This window comes from Aptenodytes patagonicus, chromosome 18 (assembly GCF_965638725.1).
Source record: "Aptenodytes patagonicus chromosome 18, bAptPat1.pri.cur, whole genome shotgun sequence".
In the NCBI taxonomy this organism is placed as follows: Eukaryota; Metazoa; Chordata; class Aves; order Sphenisciformes; family Spheniscidae; genus Aptenodytes; species Aptenodytes patagonicus.
The window spans coordinates 10,170,390-10,187,807 of record NC_134966.1 but is presented as its reverse complement, the minus strand read 5'-3'; the positions used below and the strand labels follow the sequence as shown (position 1 = coordinate 10,187,807).

Genomic DNA, 17,418 nt, shown 5'->3' with positions numbered 1-17,418 from the left:
AGCTCATTCTTACTAATTTTCATGTGGTCTAGCAAGAGGATCAGTAGAGAGAAGTTAAACATTTTTAGTATTAACAGTCTTAATATTTTTATTTCCCCTATCAAACAGAAGTTGAGGCAGGGACTGATGCTGCACTAGCACCTCAAGCAGCCTTCTTGCACAAGTAAAATAGCCACTCAAATGTGGGCTTTGCAGTGAGCTTGAAATGAAATATTTGTGTGGGAGTTTGAGGTGGGAGCTCAAATGAGCTGCTTCACAATCCCGTTCTCCCTCTTGTTACTCAGTGGCTTTGGGGACAAATGAACAGTGAGACAGGAGAGGTCACAAGTGTGTCTGGCGGGAGTCTGAAACCAGCTCTTTTGCCTTTTTTGGGGTTGTTTTTTTTGTTTTGTTTGGACAGTCCTTGTGGGTTGTCCTGCTTTGGAGGATGCTGCTGAGTTGCCAAGTGTTGGGTGTTTGGAGCCATACAGAGCCGACTCAGCAGGGAGATTGCCAGGCAAATAAGGTTGGATTTTAGACAGTTTATGCGCTGCTCGTAGAGGAACTGGCTTTGTTTCCTGGCAGCTGAGAAAACGCCATTCTGCCTGTTTGTAGGAAAAATGTACCAGGATTGGTATTTTGTACATGCATCTCCCCGCGCCCCTTCATGGCAGGGGGAGGCAAGTGCTGGGTGCAGACTTGGGCAGAAGATACTGGAGTATGGACCTGGAGCAGGAGGAACTCTGTCCTGAAGTCAGTGTGGACGAGGGGCATGAGGGTGCACAGTGGCAGGTGGTGTCCTTAGGGAGAGAAGCCAAAGCAGCACAGAGTGCCCCAGCTTGGCCAGCACACCTCAGCCTTGGTCTGCAGAGACCCCGTTGCAGGGCCTGGGCCTTGGCTTATCACAAGGGTGGCTTTGGGGGAAGCATATTCTAGGGCTCAGCAGGAAACTGCTGCGGGAGATGTCAGCTGGGCTGCTGCTATTGCAGTGATGATGAGCAAGTTGTTCTCGTAGTCTGGGTACCGCAGTCAAACTTCCCGCAAGTGCTCTTTGAGAACAGAATAGAAACCGCCTTTGGACATTTATTATCTTTTGTCTGACCCTTGCTTTTCTGACTCTGGACAAATGGGCTACGTTTTTTCTGAGCAGATGTCCACCTTTGACCTAGATAGTTTTGACTTGTAAAAATACATTGAGCAGAAATGAAAAAGCCAAAAGGAGCAAAGAGAAGTGTCTGAATAGAGGAGCAGGAACATGCTGTGCCCATCTGCCTCATGAAGGGGCTGGCTTTGCAGCAGGCAAGACACTTCCAAATGTAAGTTTTCAAATGAGTGTTCTGTCCCTTCTGAGAACTGGAGGATACACATGGTCTAACAGGGACAGCTGTAACTTAGAGAGGACTTGGTGGAGCACTCAAAGGAGCATGTTTCCTTTCTCTTGAAGCGGTGTCACTGGTCTCGCTCCTCTCTGCTGGCTTGCAGAGCACTCACTGACAGCACGGCATGCACCATTGCCAAAGGCGTCAAGAAATGCAAGGGAGAAAAGCTAACCTGGAGGCTAATGTGCAGAGTGCCTGTGGAAAAAGTGACAGCAGGGGAGTTAATGAAAAGCAGACACCGAGCACTAGAAGCTGCTCGGTCAAGACATTCTGCACAGTCCAGGGTTTTCTCTGGTATCCAATAAAAATGTGTTACAATTTGGCTACCCTCTCTGTTACCCCAGGGAAAGTGGTGCAGGCGTGAATAGCCTGGGGTATGTGGTTTCTGTGCTGAGCACCACCTGGAAGAAGAGCAGATGCCATGTTACTCTTGTGATGTGAATGTGCGTCTTGAGAGCCAGGAGCCCTGAGTTTCTTGTCCAGATTTCTACTGGGAACCCAGGGGCTGCCTTTGGCCATTTGCCCATGCGGTCTGTAAACCTGGATGTTCCTGTGTCTCATGCCTAGGAGGTTGGTTTCTTAGAGGGGCTGAGTGCCTGCCATGTCCACTGAAAGCTGGTGTCCACATGCTGAGGTGTGCCAGCTGTGTGTCCCCGAGTTAGTATCACGCAAACAGTGTTTGACCCGGGCTGGTGCCTTAGTGCTTGGGGCTGAATGTAGAGAGGCAGCTGCTGCCTGGAGGGTGGCTCCCTCCAGGGGTTTTTTGTAGTTTTTTTTCTGGTGCAGTGAGGTGTACAATGAAGTAAACTGTTTAATCATTGCATAGCAGTGTGGGTGCACTGCAGTCTAACTCCTCTAGAAATGACGGTCTTGCTTTTGGCAGAATGGAGGCATCCTGCCTGGAACTGGCCCTGGAAGGAGAGCGCTTGTGCAAGGCTGGGGACTTCAAAGCTGGGGCAGCCTTCTTCGAAGCAGCGGTGCAGGTGGGGACAGAGGACTTGAAGACTCTCAGTGCCATCTACAGTCAGCTGGGCAATGCCTATTTCTACCTAAAGGAGTACTCCAAGGCCCTGGAGTACCATAAACATGACCTTACCCTGGCTAGGTAAGCATGTCAGCAGTGCTTTGTCCTAATTAGACACAACCTGTCAGGGCTTGAGCGAAGGCAAGTTCTGTGGGGTCTGAACCCAGCAGCCTGAGGGAATCTGCCCCAGAAATAGGCATCCAAAACTAGCCCTGAGGGTGACTGTCCTGTGGAGAACTCAGGAGGCAACAAGAATGGGCTGGCCACCTTCAGAGCAGGGAGGTGGAGAAAGGGATATGGATGAGAGGGAGGGTGCTTGGAGCAAGAGCAAGGCAATGTCCAGTTCTCCTATCCCCAGGTACTCACTGTAAGTACACCTGAAGTCATTAGAGCAGCTCACCTGAGACAGCAAAAAACCAAGAATCTGTTGTCAAAATTGAGAGCGCTTTTATGAAGCGTTCCAGTCAGGCGGGTGTGCTGGGAAGTGCTGGATGTGGTGTACGTACCATGCAGTGCTTGCTGCAGCTTGGCTCACTGCAGCTTGAATTCTGCCTCCAATAGTTGGTGAACAAAAGCCTGTGAGCTCTTTAACACCTCTCCTCTTTCCTCCGGTCATCTTGTAGAACCATCGGGGACCGTGTTGGAGAAGCCAAGGCAAGTGGCAACCTCGGGAATACACTGAAAATACTTGGGCAGTTTGATGAAGCTGTTGTTTGTTGCCAGAGACACTTGGACATTTCTCAGGAGCAGGGAGACAAGGTAATTGGTTCATGGCATCCAACAGGAAATACTTCCTAGCTTTAAAAGTAATCTGTCTGCAAGTCAGTAAATGTGATATGGTGAAGGTGGGCTTTGGAAGGAGGTGGAGTGTAAAGCTCTCCCTTCTGGCTGCATCACACCACGCTGCTGACAGTAACAGCTGCCGTGACAGTGAAGATGGGGAAAGGAAAATGTGGGCCTCCTGGCTTTGACCATCTCTGCCCGGCAACAGAAAGGTCCATATTGGGATGTGAAGTGTAATACCTTGCTGCTCCCTGTTCTTCCTCCCTTTAGGTAGGTGAAGCCAGAGCACTCTATAATATAGGAAATGTTTACCATGCAAAGGGAAAGCACTTATCTTGGAACATGGCCCAAGACCCAGGCTACCTGCCTCAAGAAGTCAAGGAGACGCTACAGAAAGCTTCAGAATATTATGAGTAAGTATTCAAGCTTGGCCAACCCTTCTTCCTGCAGGGGAACAGGGCTGGTCAGGCATCAGTGATTGCTAAAATGCACACAGGTACACCTTTGCTGAGCTCATCCTGCTCAGATCATAATCAGTATTTGTGGTGTTCCTGTTCTGTTGACAGCTTTCAGGGTCTGCAGGTTAGCTGAGCTCTAATAATGGTTAGGCTAATGATAGCTGTATGGAGTGCAAGATGACAATTTTTACTGAGTCCTGTTGGAAGCATTTCTCATAGGGGGGATTTGTTTCCTGGGCCACTGAGGATGTGGAAGCTCTGGAAGATGTTGGTTGCAAAGAGTGAGACTGTGGTCTCAGTGTTGTTGAAAATCAGGCTGCCGAATGAGATTTTGCATGTTTTAATGAATTAGGAATATTCCTCTGAGATGCCGAGTTACGATGGCAAATCAATCTCAAGGAATGTGAGAGAGGGACTGCAAGCTTTTATAAAATTAGAGCTAAAATTCATCCTGGCATTGCCTTGGTAAAACTCAGTGTAGTTTGAAGTATGATCATGCAATTAAGTTCAATAGTCTGCTCCTTCTCAGAGCTGTATTTGGAAGCTAAACTATTAGCTCCTGTAGCCCCTGCTGCTCTCTGCTGGCCTTGATGAGAATAGATCCCTGTGTGTCTCCATTGCTGGGGCCACGAACAGAGACTCTCCTTCACCCAAGGGAAGAGGCTTTCTCTTGAAGTCCTGGTTGTCCTTCTCATGGATCTGTAGTTTATCTGGCTTGTAACATCCTTCCCTTTCCTAAATAGTTTCAGAGATCGCTCTGATGTCCCACACAGGAAGGTTGTCACCAGACTTTTGGGCTAATGTTTTTCTCCTTGTACTTCAGAGTTTTGCTTCAATTGTGCAGGTTTTTTTTAAGTAGCCTTTCTAAATGAAGAGAGTGACAAGATCTTATATCTGTCCTCTCATATCTGAGGATGTGATAGTGCCTATATATAGCTCACCATCCTTTTTGCAAAGAATGGTGCGTGTAGCATAGCCAGTGGGTAAATTTGTGCCAGCTGAGAGCTCTGTGCTTCCCTATGTGTGCTGTATGTGTAAAGGGGGGAAAAAACAAGGTAAAGAAATGCTGGGAGGCGCCATGAGCAGAGCCCTGGCATGGGACTGTGGATCTTGCCCCGTCCTGCTGTAGGTAATCTCCTTTCTCCTATGCTCCTGGTTCTCCCCTGTACAGTGGGGTGGCCATTTATTTAATGTGGGATCCCATCAGAGCATCGGTGTGTGAGCATTTGTGCAGTTCCTGTACACAGCTGCAGGTTGCCTGAGGTTGAGAGGACAGCAGGGACTTACACTGCTGGATCTGCACAAGCTCCCAGAGCTGCAGCTAGCATAGATCACCAGATTTTCACCTGCCAAGGGGTGACTGTGCACAGGACAGGCGGCTGGGGAGGGGAAATGCCTTCTCCAGGGTTAGCTCTCCTTTCTTTATGGTGCAAGTTTCTTTGCTGTGTCTCCTGCAGAGTGTGTTTGCTGTGTCTCACCAGATGTACTGCTCTGATTTCTTTCAGGAGGAACCTGTCCCTAGTGAAGGAGCTGGGGGACAGAGCTGCGCAGGGCCGTGCTTATGGCAACCTCGGCAACACCCAGTACTTACTTGGCAACTTCAGTGAAGCTATAGCCTTCCACAAGGAGGTAGGAAACCACTGTGCCTTCCTCCTGGGGTCAGGGGCTGAGTCTGGCTGTTGGGGAGCAGCCTGCCTTCTCACTACAGCCCGGGAAGTACAGGGAGGCGTTTGCCCCCAGCTGTTTTTTCTCCCTCCTGTGTGTACCTCAGGGTCTGGCCCTGCTGTACTAACTCACGCTGGGCAACATCTTACTCCAGTCCCCATCAGCACCTAATGAGCAGCTTGATGGAAGGGTGCTGTTGGCTTGGAAACCAAAGGAGATACCTAAGGGCAAATTGCAGCTGGGCCTAGCAAGGGCTTTTCTGCTTTTAATTTGTATTGGTGTAAATGTTAAGCCATGACTTTAATTAAGCTGCTGAAAGAGCTGTTGATCAGGAATAAATGTTGCTTGTAGAACATAATAACTTTCTGTAAAGCTTTACAGAGCGGTGAGGTGATACAGTCCCTGTCTCAATTCAAATGCAATTCAGCTTCTAGTTCAGAATACATACCAGTTTCCTTGCAGTGGAAGGTGCTCAGCACCTTGGAAAGTCAGCCCTGTTACAGCTCTTCGGATTTTTTTGAATGCTGGGGGACAGCAGCCAGCAGTGCTGTGGGAGAAGGGGCTTGAAAGGGGCAGGAAGACTCTGTGCAGTATTTGGGACCAGGAGCAGGTACTGCAAAGTGGAGGGTGAGAGGTGAGGAAGCGTGGGGAGCAGGGGGATGTGAGAGGAGAGGCAGGACTGAGGTGCAGGCAGGGGCAGAAGTCTGCGGAGCAGCTGCTGCGCAGACAGTGAGGTGGAGTGCACACACGTGCATGTTCATTCTGTGCCACAGCACCGCACAAAGTGACAGCCTTGTTCCTGCACATTAGTCTGCTGATCAACCACATCTCTCCACAGCCTGACCTACAGCTCTTCATTCTCCTATTTATTCAGCTGTTGAAGTATGTGTGTGACTCCTTTTGCGCTTTAGCTAGAGATGTGTACTGATGAGGCTGGAGTAGGAGTTGGAGGAGGGTGCGACATTACTCCCGCTTTTCCAAAGGCCCTTCCTGCTCCTGAATTGCAAAAGAGAGAGGTTTCCTGCTGCTGCCTCCAGCCCTGACTGGCACAGGCACCGCTACCTTGCTGGGTGGGAGCTTTGCAAAACGAAGTTAATCTCCCAGAAAAGTTGCTGTGTAACAGAAACCCGGCAATGGCCAGCCTGTACTCACTAATCTGTGTCTGCTGCAGCGCCTTGCTATTGCTAAGGAGTTTGGGGACAAGGCAGCCGAGCGGAGAGCGTACAGCAACCTGGGCAATGCGCACATCTTCCTTGGGAGGTTTGACATCTCTGCTGAGTACTACAAGTAAGTGCCAGGGGCTAAGGCAGACTCAGGGCAGATGTTCCCTGGAAATCCTGACCTATTGCAGTGAATTCATAGGCTCAGGGGGATGTGACAAGGGACCTGGAGGCCAATTGCATGTGTGGTGCTCAGCAGTGGCGAGTAATACAGCCACCTGACAGTCAGCCTGCAGGGTGTTACAGGCATCACCTTCAACGCAGCACACGCCAAAGTGGTGACTTTCCTGTCGCCTTGCAGAGGTGCCCTACAGTGACCAGGTCTCTTCATTTCCACGTGTTCCATGCAGGAAAACTCTCCAGCTCTCCAGACAACTCAAAGATCAAGCAGTAGAAGCCCAGGCTTGCTACAGTCTTGGAAACACGTACACGCTGCTTCAAGACTATGAAAGAGCAATCGAGTACCATCTAAAACACCTGGTGATAGCACAGGAGCTGGGAGACAGGTAAGGGACTGCCTCAGGAGATGGTGTCTCTGCTCTGGTGGGTTCAGAGCACTGACCCTTCCCTGTTGACTTATTGTTCTGTACTGCTGGGGTTAAACAGCAGTGACATGTATTCTTGAAAGTCTTTAGAAATCTCTCAGAACCCAGGCCTTAGTCCAGTCATCTGTCAAAAGTGTAACATGATTGATGCCTTTAATGTATCATTCAAACCTGTGTGCCCTTAATGCTATGTCTGCGTGGGCTGAGTGAGATTTCTAATAAGAGGTACTTCAAGAAAATGCATTGTATTCAGCACTTTGCCATGTGGCTACTGCTGTTTTATCCCAGACGGGCCCCTCTAAAGCTCCATCAAGTTCACAGGAACTGTGTGGGTAGGGCGTGCATACATGCCACTTTGTCCTGTTGCTCTGAGATGATGCTGGAAACTTCCATGTAGAAACAAATGATGTTACACAGAGCAGGTGGAGATGATATATATTGCTTCTTGGCCTCATTTCTTTTTCTTTAGGAGGCTTGGCCTCATTTTTTTTTTTAATTTTTTTAAATATTTTTTTGAGAGGTTGGTTCCTTTTTCCTGGATAACTCTCGCTGTGATTCTGGAGCCTTCCTGCAGCTTAAGTGACTTGACTTTGCAGCCACCTTGTTCAGTGTTACTGCTGATGGCTCTTGGGAAGCTGGGTGTCCTCCACTAGATGGAGCAGAGACATTAAAATGGGAGCTCTGTGGCACTATCCGGGCAGTATCTGCTCAGAGAAGGTATAATCCCACCCAAGGGTGAATCATGCTGTGGGGGTGCAGGCCTGTGGGCTCCTGCATTTCTGGGAACACACCCTATGAGCAGAAGGTATTGAACAGTGTGACAAGAGAAATGTTTAAATGCTGATCAACCCGCCCAAACCTCTGAAAAGGGAGTTGCAGTCACGCTGAACCTCCCCCTGCGCCCCCATGTGCTTTTTTTATCCCGTCACCCCCCACATCTGCTCGTTTGCAGAGCTGAGCAGGCTCTGATGAGCAGTAGGTCTCTGCCTGCTTGTGCAAACAGGTGCTGAAACCTGCTCCAGAGACACCTTGGTGTCTGGTGCGGGCTGGCTGCACTCGGGGGCAGGTTTCACATTTGCCTGCTTTCTCTGGCTTCTGAAAACAATAAGCAGCACCCTGGAGGCCTTGTGGAAATAGGTCAATATTTGCTTGGCTGTTTCATGCAGTTCCAGTTTGTGCATGCATCCCAGGCGATACAGTGCTGGTATTTAGCAGGAGAATGTTGCATGCCTGCAATAGTTCCTTCTTGCCATGTTCTTGTTAATCTAGCTCTGGGCTGTTGAAGAAAAGGATTTTACATGCCCTCTTGATGCATTGTGCACCTCTGGAGAGGAAGCCTTGCTGTGAGAGGTGGAAGCTGGACAGGAGCTCTGGCTTCTGCTCTCAGGCTGGTGCTCACGAATGAAGCCACACCATTCTGGGCCCTTGTAACACTGTGGATGCAGGCCCATTTCTGAGGCTGTTGCTCATACCCTGATCTCACTGACCCCCAGCATAAGAAGGGTTTAAGACGTACAGTGCATCTCATTTTCCTTTGCAGAATCTTTCTGTAGGTGGAAGCATAGCTAGGAGGACTGGCTGTCGGTGCTCTCGAGAAGGAGGCCCTGAAAGGGCTGCTGTACTGCTGGGTTTTGCCCAGCATTTCTGTGGTTCACAGTTTCCTGTTTTGCAGGGTGGGAGAAGGAAGAGCCTGCTGGAGTCTCGGAAATGCCTATGTCTCCCTGGGGAGCCATGAACAAGCTTTGCACTTTGCAAGGAAACATCTTGAAATCTCCCAGGAGGTAACAGAAGCTGGTTCAGATCAGAGGGAATCAGTCCTCCCTGTTGAGAGACTTTATTTTATGCCAATAAGTTGTATTAATGCAGTTCTTCTCTTACTATGACTGCTCTGGAAAGCCCTTGTCTATGTGCTGTTTCAATGGTGTCTTCAGGAACTGCAGAACTTGGCTAGAAAATATTTTTATGGTGGGCTCCCAGCCTTCCCCTTAATTAATTACAGCTAATACATTTGCTGTACTACATTGCTCTTAACTGATATTCCTCGGTGAGAAAGGGCCTGGGGACTAGTTGTCTAGTCTGCTGGCCAAGGTGTTGTGCACCCAGCTGGTATGAAGGAACTCAGATACCTCTTGGTGTGCGGTCTGTTAGTAAGACTCCCCACACAAGGCTGTGAGATCCTGACCGAGATGGACCTTGTGATTCTAGCTGTCGTCTGACCCGATTTGCTGGCAAGTTAAGTACCTGGAGAAAACAAGGCCAGCTTCTACCCAGCGGCTGGGTGCTCTAAACCTGCTGTATTTTGCACTGCAACGGAGTGTACGTGTGACAAGTTATTTCCTCTCAGTAGAGCTGGCGGGGGGTCCCAGCTGTGAGGTCGTAAACTCTAGCATTGTCCTAATACAGTCGATTGCTGATGCTGGATGAGTGCAGCCTGCAGCTAGCCCTATACCGCTGCTGCAGCATTTGGGGTTTCATGCGTGCAGCTACTCTGGTTTTCACAGGTGTGCTTGCTCAGCTTTCTTGGTGCAAGAACATATGGCATTTTTAGGTGGCTCAGAAGTACAGAAAGCAAGAATTCCATTGTTTGCTCTTTCCAGTGTGTTATGAGGAAATCGGCCGTGGCCTCTTTAGTCTTCCTCAGATGAAGAAATTGCTCTGAAGCACTAATTGAAATCACCACATGTAAGGGCTTCGTGTGTTCTCCTGCCTGTCTGTTAGGTTGGCTAACTCTTGGGGTAGGGCTGACATACCAGCCTAATTATGTATTTAATTATACTTATCAGACATGCAGAAGAAATACTGTTCTTTGGCATTGTACATTTTAGGACAAAGTAACTTTTCCAGCTTTAGTCTGCTAGGACTGTTGCAGCGCGGGGCTGATTACTCAGAACCAGATGGCAGCTCGGCAACGTGCAGCGCAGATGTGAGGGGTGGTGGGACGACAGGAGCAGTAGTGGTCCTGGTGACTTCTAGGGGTGGAGGGGAAACCCAACAGGGTGGGGGTTCACAGTGATGTTCTCATTCTGGGGTGATGGCTGTGATTACAGGGCATGTCAGGAGTAGGTTACTCATGGCAAGTGGCTAATAAACTCCCCCACATCGTTAATTATGGAGCTGTGCAGAGACTGTCTGCTTGTGAGGAGAGCCCGCATTAGCTGCTAGCAGCTAGTGATTCTATTCTAAAGCTGATGTTTTATTTTAACCTTGGGAACCAAGTGAGCTGCTTGTGCTGTTGTGGCACACACCAGTGTTTTGCCCAGGAATAAACCTAGTGAAGTTAAAGCTTTGCACAGTAATGTGTTTAGCTCGCTTCCCATCACCCTTTCCCCCTTCTACCCTGACATAAAACTGATGGTGCCATTTGAATCCAAATGAAATCTGCTCAGGGTAAGCATGTTGGAAGCTGCTGCAGGGTGATCAGAGGTTACTGGAAAATTTCTTCTGAAACAGCCGGAGTGAAGGATGTGTACCTAAAAGCCTTGGAAGCTGTCCCAGCTCTCGGACACTGCTCCGGAGCACCTTTCCCATCTCTGCATGTGTCAGGGGGTTCCTGGGAAACAGATATCTGAGCTGAGGGCAGAAAACGGGGCTCTGCTATGGGGTGTGTGTGGTAGGCCCTGCCTAGAATCGTTGTCCTGCCAGTGTGTTCCTCTGATATTAGTAGGGCCTTGGAGCGGAGCTGGAATAAGTGGAAGTTGGAGAAGCATTGAACAGAGCATCAAGGACTGTGAGACCTAACCAGGACATAGTAATTTCTCTGGAGATGATGTCAACAGCAAATCTCTTGTAATTGGCAGGGGATTTATGCCTGATAAGCTGTTTGATCTGCCTCCCTTTACTAGTGCTTGGGGCTTTGTCATAAATAGTGTGCGGATTTATGATTTTGTTCTAGGATGGCTCACGCTGCAGTCTATATCGAAGGACCACGAAAGAGCTGTTGCAAGGCATTTAATAGGGTGTCAGGCCTCTCCAAGGAAACAGCCAAGGTCTTCCTCTGTAACAGAGGCTGCCATTCCTCTAAAGATTAGAGGCTGTTTCTGAGTGACCTCTCTGTGTTTGCTGGTGATATGCAGCACAGTAATTTTCTTGTTTGGTTAAACTTTGAGGAGGGCCCAGCGGCAATGTCTTATAACTCCCCATTTTAAATAGCAAGAGCTGCTTGAAAGATCTCTTCCTGAACACGTAACGTTGTCTTCCTCAGCCTCAGGCCAGTGAGAGATGGAAATTTGGAAAAATTTGGACTCCAAAAGATTTTGGAGTCTTGTGTGGGTAGATCCCTAGGAACAACTCAAAGCTGTATGGGCCTGAGCCAGGAGAGAAGGGCTTTCAGAGCATCCAAGCCCCGAGTGTGACACTGCCCACGTGGCTGATAGTAGTGTGGCTGTCTGGTGCTCAGTAACTATGGAAATACTTGAGGAAGGGGGCTGAGAGTTTCAGGGCTCTCTGCCAAGCTATATGCGGCTACAGGACGGACCAGATGTGCACATTTACCTCTGTCCCAGTTCTGTAGCAGTGGGCGAGCTGTGCCCCCTCAGTTCCTTGTACCGAACTCCACAGAAAGGCGTTTTGAGGTGCAGCCAGTATGCAGCACAGCATGCATGGACCCTCTCCCAAACTAGAACTGAGGAATAGTTTTGGAGAGTTGCTGTATGGTCTCTCAAGGTGTCTCCAAGCTCTCTTCTGGCTGGCTGTGTGTTTGCTTTGATATGGGACTGGCAAACCCTTTGGTAGGGGCTGTTTGCTTAGAGCATGTTGCCTTTTAACCAGCTGCCCTGTTGGTTTTCACCCTGTAGATCGGGGACCGGAATGGTGAGCTGACAGCACAGGTGAACATGGCCCAGCTCAAGTCGGCCCTTGGCTTGGGCCCCGGGGATGAGGACGTGGGTGCAGCTCATCACTATTCTGGCTATGAAGCACAAGGTGAGTTTCTGGGCTTTTGCTGGCATTGAAAGGTCTCATGAGAGATGTGGTATGGTGCGTGGGGAGGGGAGGTGTTTACAAGTGGGCAACATGTGAGGAAATACGAATGCCAGAGCAAGATGAGGCTATCAAATGCCTTTACTAGAAAGGAGACTGTGGTATGTTTGCTCTGTGCTTTCCATAAGTTGCAAGGGCAGGGAAGGATCCATCCCACAAAGGGCACAGAATGAGTTAATGGACTTAATCTGCATTGGAAATGAAATTCCACGTGCCAAGCAGCAAATCAGCTTTTGTCTCTTTTAAAACTCTGCAGGGCCCTTTTAACTGATTTGACTGATAAAGCAAGCTTTCAAAAGGTGACTGGCAGGGAATTTTGGCTGCTTTCTTCTGATTAGCACCCAAGGAACAAACCTACAGCATGGGCTGAAGGCAGGTTGTGAGCATCAGTGCGCTGGGTGCTGTCTCACCCCTGGAACACCTGCAGTGATGCCCAACTTGGAAATAAAGATGTGGCAAGATTTGGTCGCGGCAGGCAAAATGGCTTTACTCACCGCACTGGGCCCTGGGTCATTCTGCTTCCGCTCCCCAGGGAGCAGGAGAGCACAGCTGAGTGCTCGCCACAGCATGCTGCAGCCTGCCAGCCTGACGTGTCCCCAGCTCGGGGACTGTCTGCCTGTCCTGGAACTGCCCACTGCAGACATTTGTGGGTGCCTGGCATGGGGCGCTTCCAGCTGGTTGCTCTTGTTGCTGTAGACAGACTTATTAATTCACACAGACGAAACTGCATCCCGGGAGGTGCCGGCTGATTAAATATGACCTTGTTAGCACAAACATGTTTTCTCAGGCGGTGTGTTCTCTTTCCTGTTGGTAGAACTGGCATAGAGAAGATGATGCTCAGGTTGAGGCACGGTATTCTGGGAGGGAGAAAGGCTGGTTGTGCGTGTTTGCTCTCTGTATTGATCTTGAAGGTGTAGCCTGCTACGTCAGTGCTAAATCTTTTCTCGAAAAGTCAAGGTGTTGCTGAGGGAGCCGGTGTGCCCTGCCGTGCCCCGCCGTGCCCCATCAGGAGCTGCACTGGAGCTACGGCTGCCCGAGTCTCCTTTCGCGCATCAGGTCTATCTTTATAACTGCTGGGAAACTTATTAGCTAGGACCTTCTGTTCATTCCTGGCACCTCGTTAGGTGCTTCCTTTTGGCAAATTATTTTGCTCTGTAAGGGGAACAGGAGATTAACCTTGATGTTGCTGCTGCTCCTGGGACAGAGTGAAGTGTGGAGGGAAACAAGCTGATGGGGTGCCAGGTCCCTCGGGCTGGGGAACGGAGGGGTGCAGGAGGGCAGCGCCAAGGACCACATGGGCATGAGAGCACTGCATGCCGAGACATGTTTGACTGGATGCTTGAGCATATTGTGTGGAAGAGCTGCAGTGGGAAGGAGTCGGGCCAGATTTATCTGGGAGAGGGGCTCTGCAGCTCTGACTGTATTGCATAACCAGGAGTGCACAGCCTTTTCTTAGCTGGAAATAATTTAAAAAAAAGAGCGAGAGGGTCTCTGCTCTCATAACACACTCCTCACTGAATCTGAGCTTGAACGCAACCTGCTATGGACTGATCTGGTGTGCCAATGCAGGCGGGACAGTGTGCCTTAGGGGTCAGGGAGGGTCTCGATCCGAGCAGAACCCCTCTTGAGGAGGGCTGAGCCTGGCATGTGGCAGTGTCCCCCACATGGGCGGTGACACAGCCCCACTGACCGCATGTCACAGCATGAGACTTGGAGAGCATGCAGCACTGAAGGGTTGGGATTTTTGCTTAAGGCACGTGGCAGGCCTGGTCAGTCACTGGGCTTAACTCTGCAGGTGAGGCAGGGCAGAGCCAGCGTGTGGCCCACAGGCTGCTCACTGCCCTCCAGTGATCCAGATGTCTGTGCTGTGTTAACATCTGGAGCCAGTAGTGATTTTTCTCTCATCCGACAGAGCCAGAGCCATGTTGCTCTGCGTGCATGATCGCTGGAGGGTGGGAAGAGGGGCTGAGCAGCCACAGTCACGGGCAGTGTTCACTTGGAGGTTGCAGTGACCTCGTTAATCTGGTGTTACTGCTCGCGTTCCCAAGGCTGGGGCTGTTGTCAGCAGAAGGACAAAGTGTTCTCTGGAGGAACAACAGCAAATGAGAGAGGCCTGCAGTGTGGGGAGGGAGGGACCGCAAGGCCCAGGGCAGGTTCCCTTGCAGAGTAGGGCTTCCCCAGTCGGTGGGACGTGGGGGGTGCTGCCCCTCGCCGGGTCCTGGGAACCTGCTGGGGAGGTAAAAATCAGCTGGGGCTGTGCAGCAGCGTCTTGCATGAGGATGGGAGTGTGAGTGTTGCAGTGCTTAGCCACGTGTGGGCTCTGACGCATGCATCTCAGGTGGGGAAGGTGCTGTCCCTGTCACATAGAGATTTGGAAAGAGGATGGGTCTGCAGGGCAGCCTGTGGAGAGGAGCCTGGTTCCCTTGATTTCTCCTTAGCTTTTATTCTGGCTTCAGATCTCTTATTCTGAACTTTAGTGGAGGATAAGAGAGGCCACCGACGTGTCTCTGAGCCCTTGAGAAGAAGGGAGATGTATTTAATGGCTGCCAGGAACTTTGGTACCCTCCTGTGCACCTATTAAATGATTAGAAAAGCATAATTATTTATATTATTAATAGCAGCAATTTACAGCAAGAGGACCATCTGTTTCTGTAATAGGAAGCAGGTGAGAGAGTTGAGATTCAAGTTGACTTCTGAACCAGCCGTGCCTTTTGATGTCAGCAAATCTCATGGTGCGGAGAGCTTTCAAATCTTTTTCCCTTCAGATTTTTTGCCCTGCTTAAGGTTATAAAATGTCTGCATATTCATAAGGATGCTAAAGTCATCTGATAGGGCAGGCGTGTTATAAAACACACTAATTTCATCAAGCAGGTAGAATAAAGTTTCGTAGTAAGCTTGAGTTCTGGGAAAATCTGTACTGTTAGCTGAGAAACACTGAGCCGGACCATCAGACTATGATGTCCTTCACAGGTTACTTTTGCTTCTAAGTCTTGGGCATTGCCCTCTGCTGGGGGCCTGGGGGGAGGAAGGAGTGTCTGATGTTTTCCTCTGCTGTTTTGGCTCATCTTCCTGAGCTCTTTGTAATTTTAATTAATATTCTGAGAGCAATTGGACGTCAGAAGACAAAGCTGGAGGCCAGGGAAGTGGGGCAGTGCTGCAAAAGTCTTGTGAAAGCAACGACCTTGTCAAGAAATGCAAACACAGAGCTTAAAGCAACAAACCGAAAGGAGCTAGAGAGTAGCTAAAACATGAAGCGAATAAACAGAGGTTGGGTCTGTTTTTCCAAATGCCCAAAAATGTGGCCCTTAAAACTGGTCTTGCCCTCTTTCACATACCGCAAGTTAAGCATCGAGTACTAGTAGTCTTTTGCCTTTGGAGAGAAGTAAGGGAACTTGCTGTGCCTGTAAGGGAGTTGTTTTGTAGGGATGAAGGCAACCATGAACAACGAGAAGTGCTGCCTGGTGCTGGGAGGTGTCCCACGGTGCAAACAGTCAGCTCTGCCCTCAGCTCTGCTGCTGGACGTGGGGTGGGAGCGCTGGCTGCCTGTGCCCACCCTCGCTGGCTGCCCTTTTCTAGATCAATTGGTTTGGGCTGAGGTTTCAACATCTGCTCAGCAAGGAGTCGACTGTGCCTAGTGCTCTGCGGGTAGCAGTGAATCATGAGCATGGAGCTGAGCCCTTCATAAACTGAGCCTGGTGGCAGCGCCTGCCTGGGCTGTCCATGCGTGGGTAACTCGGGCCTCTGGTGTGCACTAAACAGAGCGCTGCCTTGCAGCATTCCCCTCTTCAATTCTTCCTTGTCAGCTCTCTCGTCTGGAGGCTGGCACTGCCCAGGGCAGCCTGCCAGCTGGGAGGGGAGCGCAGAGAGGGGGCTTACCCACCACCAAAGGGGTGGAGGTGCTGGACAGAAGGCAGAGAGCAGCCCTGGCCAAGCCTTAGAGCCTCTCCAAAGTGAAAACTGACTCTGGGCTGCTTTTCATTTGTTCTCAGCAGCACGTCAGCCTCAGTCATCATCTCTGATGGCAGCGGTAGTGTTAGGAGACACTGAGCAACACCTCTCCTGGCAGCTGGGTGTAGGTGGGGAGGGATGCAGGTGTTCCAGAAGGCGTTGGCATGTAGGTGCTTTCAGAGCATTGTAAGCTGGTTCCTGGCATGGTTTCTGTGCTGTTTGCAGTATGCAGACACTGCTGCCCAGCCATGCTCAACAAGTCTGAGGGCAGGAAAGGACTCGGCCGTGAGCCTGACTTCCCCCGCTCTCTGCACATCTTCTACTGAAAAAGGGTAGGCACAAGGCGAGTCTGCTTGTTTGGTGTTCAGGAGCCTCTGTGCTGGGTACTGCTCATCCCTGTGTGAGGGGCAGCCGTGCTTCAGGTTGTATTCTCAGGTGGTGAAGTGGGCAGCTGAGCCCGGGTGGGCATGAAACCCCTCTTCCTGAGCAGTAATCAGCTCTGTGTGGCTTTGAATGTGGGTCTTTGCATCCTCAGTGCAGTTTTGAGCTTGCCGCCTTCGCAGGAATCTTTGAACCCTTGGATCAATTAGACAGGGATAGAAGAAACCTGCTTTTATGTTTCCCAGCCTCTTTGGTTTCGTTTGTTTGCTTGCTTTAAATATCTTTGAAGTATCTAAGAAGTGTTTAGGGCTGCTGAAATATGCTAGATTGACCAGCCCTCTATTGATGCAAAGCAGGAAGGAGGCAGTGCTGCTAACCCATGCCAGCCTGTGCCTCGGGCTGGGATGCTGCCCAGGGACAGGGGTGTTCCTTCTCTGTGGTTTGCTCAACCCTTCTGCGAAGGACTGTGGTGGGTGACAGCCGAGAGATGTGGCCCTCTGAGACCCGTGTCCTTCTGACAGTGGGACAGCCCTGCTCACTGAGACTGCCATTTCAGTATCTAGGTAGTGTTTGCCTTCCGCTCAGCAGACGAGTACAGGGATCACATCACTAACGGCTCCAGCATGGAGCCTGCCCTGTTCTTACTGGTCGGACTGAGTAAGCATAGCAATTGAAATTGCTTAATATTAAGTATCCTCAACTATATTTGATTTTTCCCAAGAGCTGATGGGCTGCAGCTCAGCCTTTTTTCATTCTGAAAATGAAAGCCCGAGGCCATGCTGGTTAATTGTACTTGCTTATGCAGGGTTTTGATGGATGAGGTTGTTGATTGAAACAGAGTAGCTTTTGGCCAAGTGGAAGGCAGAATGCAAGGTGATCTGGTTGCTTTATTGTGCTCTAACAGATGCTCAGTGGAGCCTTAGCTTCTGAGCTCAGAGGAGTGCTAGTGCAAATGTTCCCACGTGCCTCCCAGTAAGGCACCTGCAGGAAGGTGTCCAAAAAGACCTGAGTCTGTGGTGGTCCTTGCTGTGATGCTTAAGGGAGCAAGGCAGGAAGGAC

General features: G+C 50.1%; 1 protein-coding gene across 7 annotated transcripts in view; it reads left to right on the top strand.

The window, feature by feature from the left end:
• The window catches only part of GPSM1 (G protein signaling modulator 1), an 84,287-nt gene that overhangs the window by 25,542 nt on the left and 41,327 nt on the right, over positions 1–17,418 (top strand). For 5 of the 7 annotated variants that reach the window (XM_076355021.1, XM_076355020.1, XM_076355022.1 and 2 more), the window contains exons 2-9: positions 2,242–2,463; positions 3,006–3,141; positions 3,436–3,578; positions 5,129–5,252; positions 6,460–6,575; positions 6,859–7,014; positions 8,726–8,834; positions 11,847–11,973. In XM_076355021.1, coding sequence (XP_076211136.1) covers positions 2,243–2,463; positions 3,006–3,141; positions 3,436–3,578; positions 5,129–5,252; positions 6,460–6,575; positions 6,859–7,014; positions 8,726–8,834; positions 11,847–11,973 — 1,132 coding nt within the window. In that variant the 5' untranslated portion in view covers position 2,242. Of the gene's footprint in view, positions 1–2,241; positions 2,464–3,005; positions 3,142–3,435; positions 3,579–5,128; positions 5,253–6,459; positions 6,576–6,858; positions 7,015–8,725; positions 8,835–11,846; positions 11,974–17,418 lie in introns of those variants that run through there. The other 2 variants (XM_076355024.1, XM_076355025.1) reach the window with 2 other exon arrangements.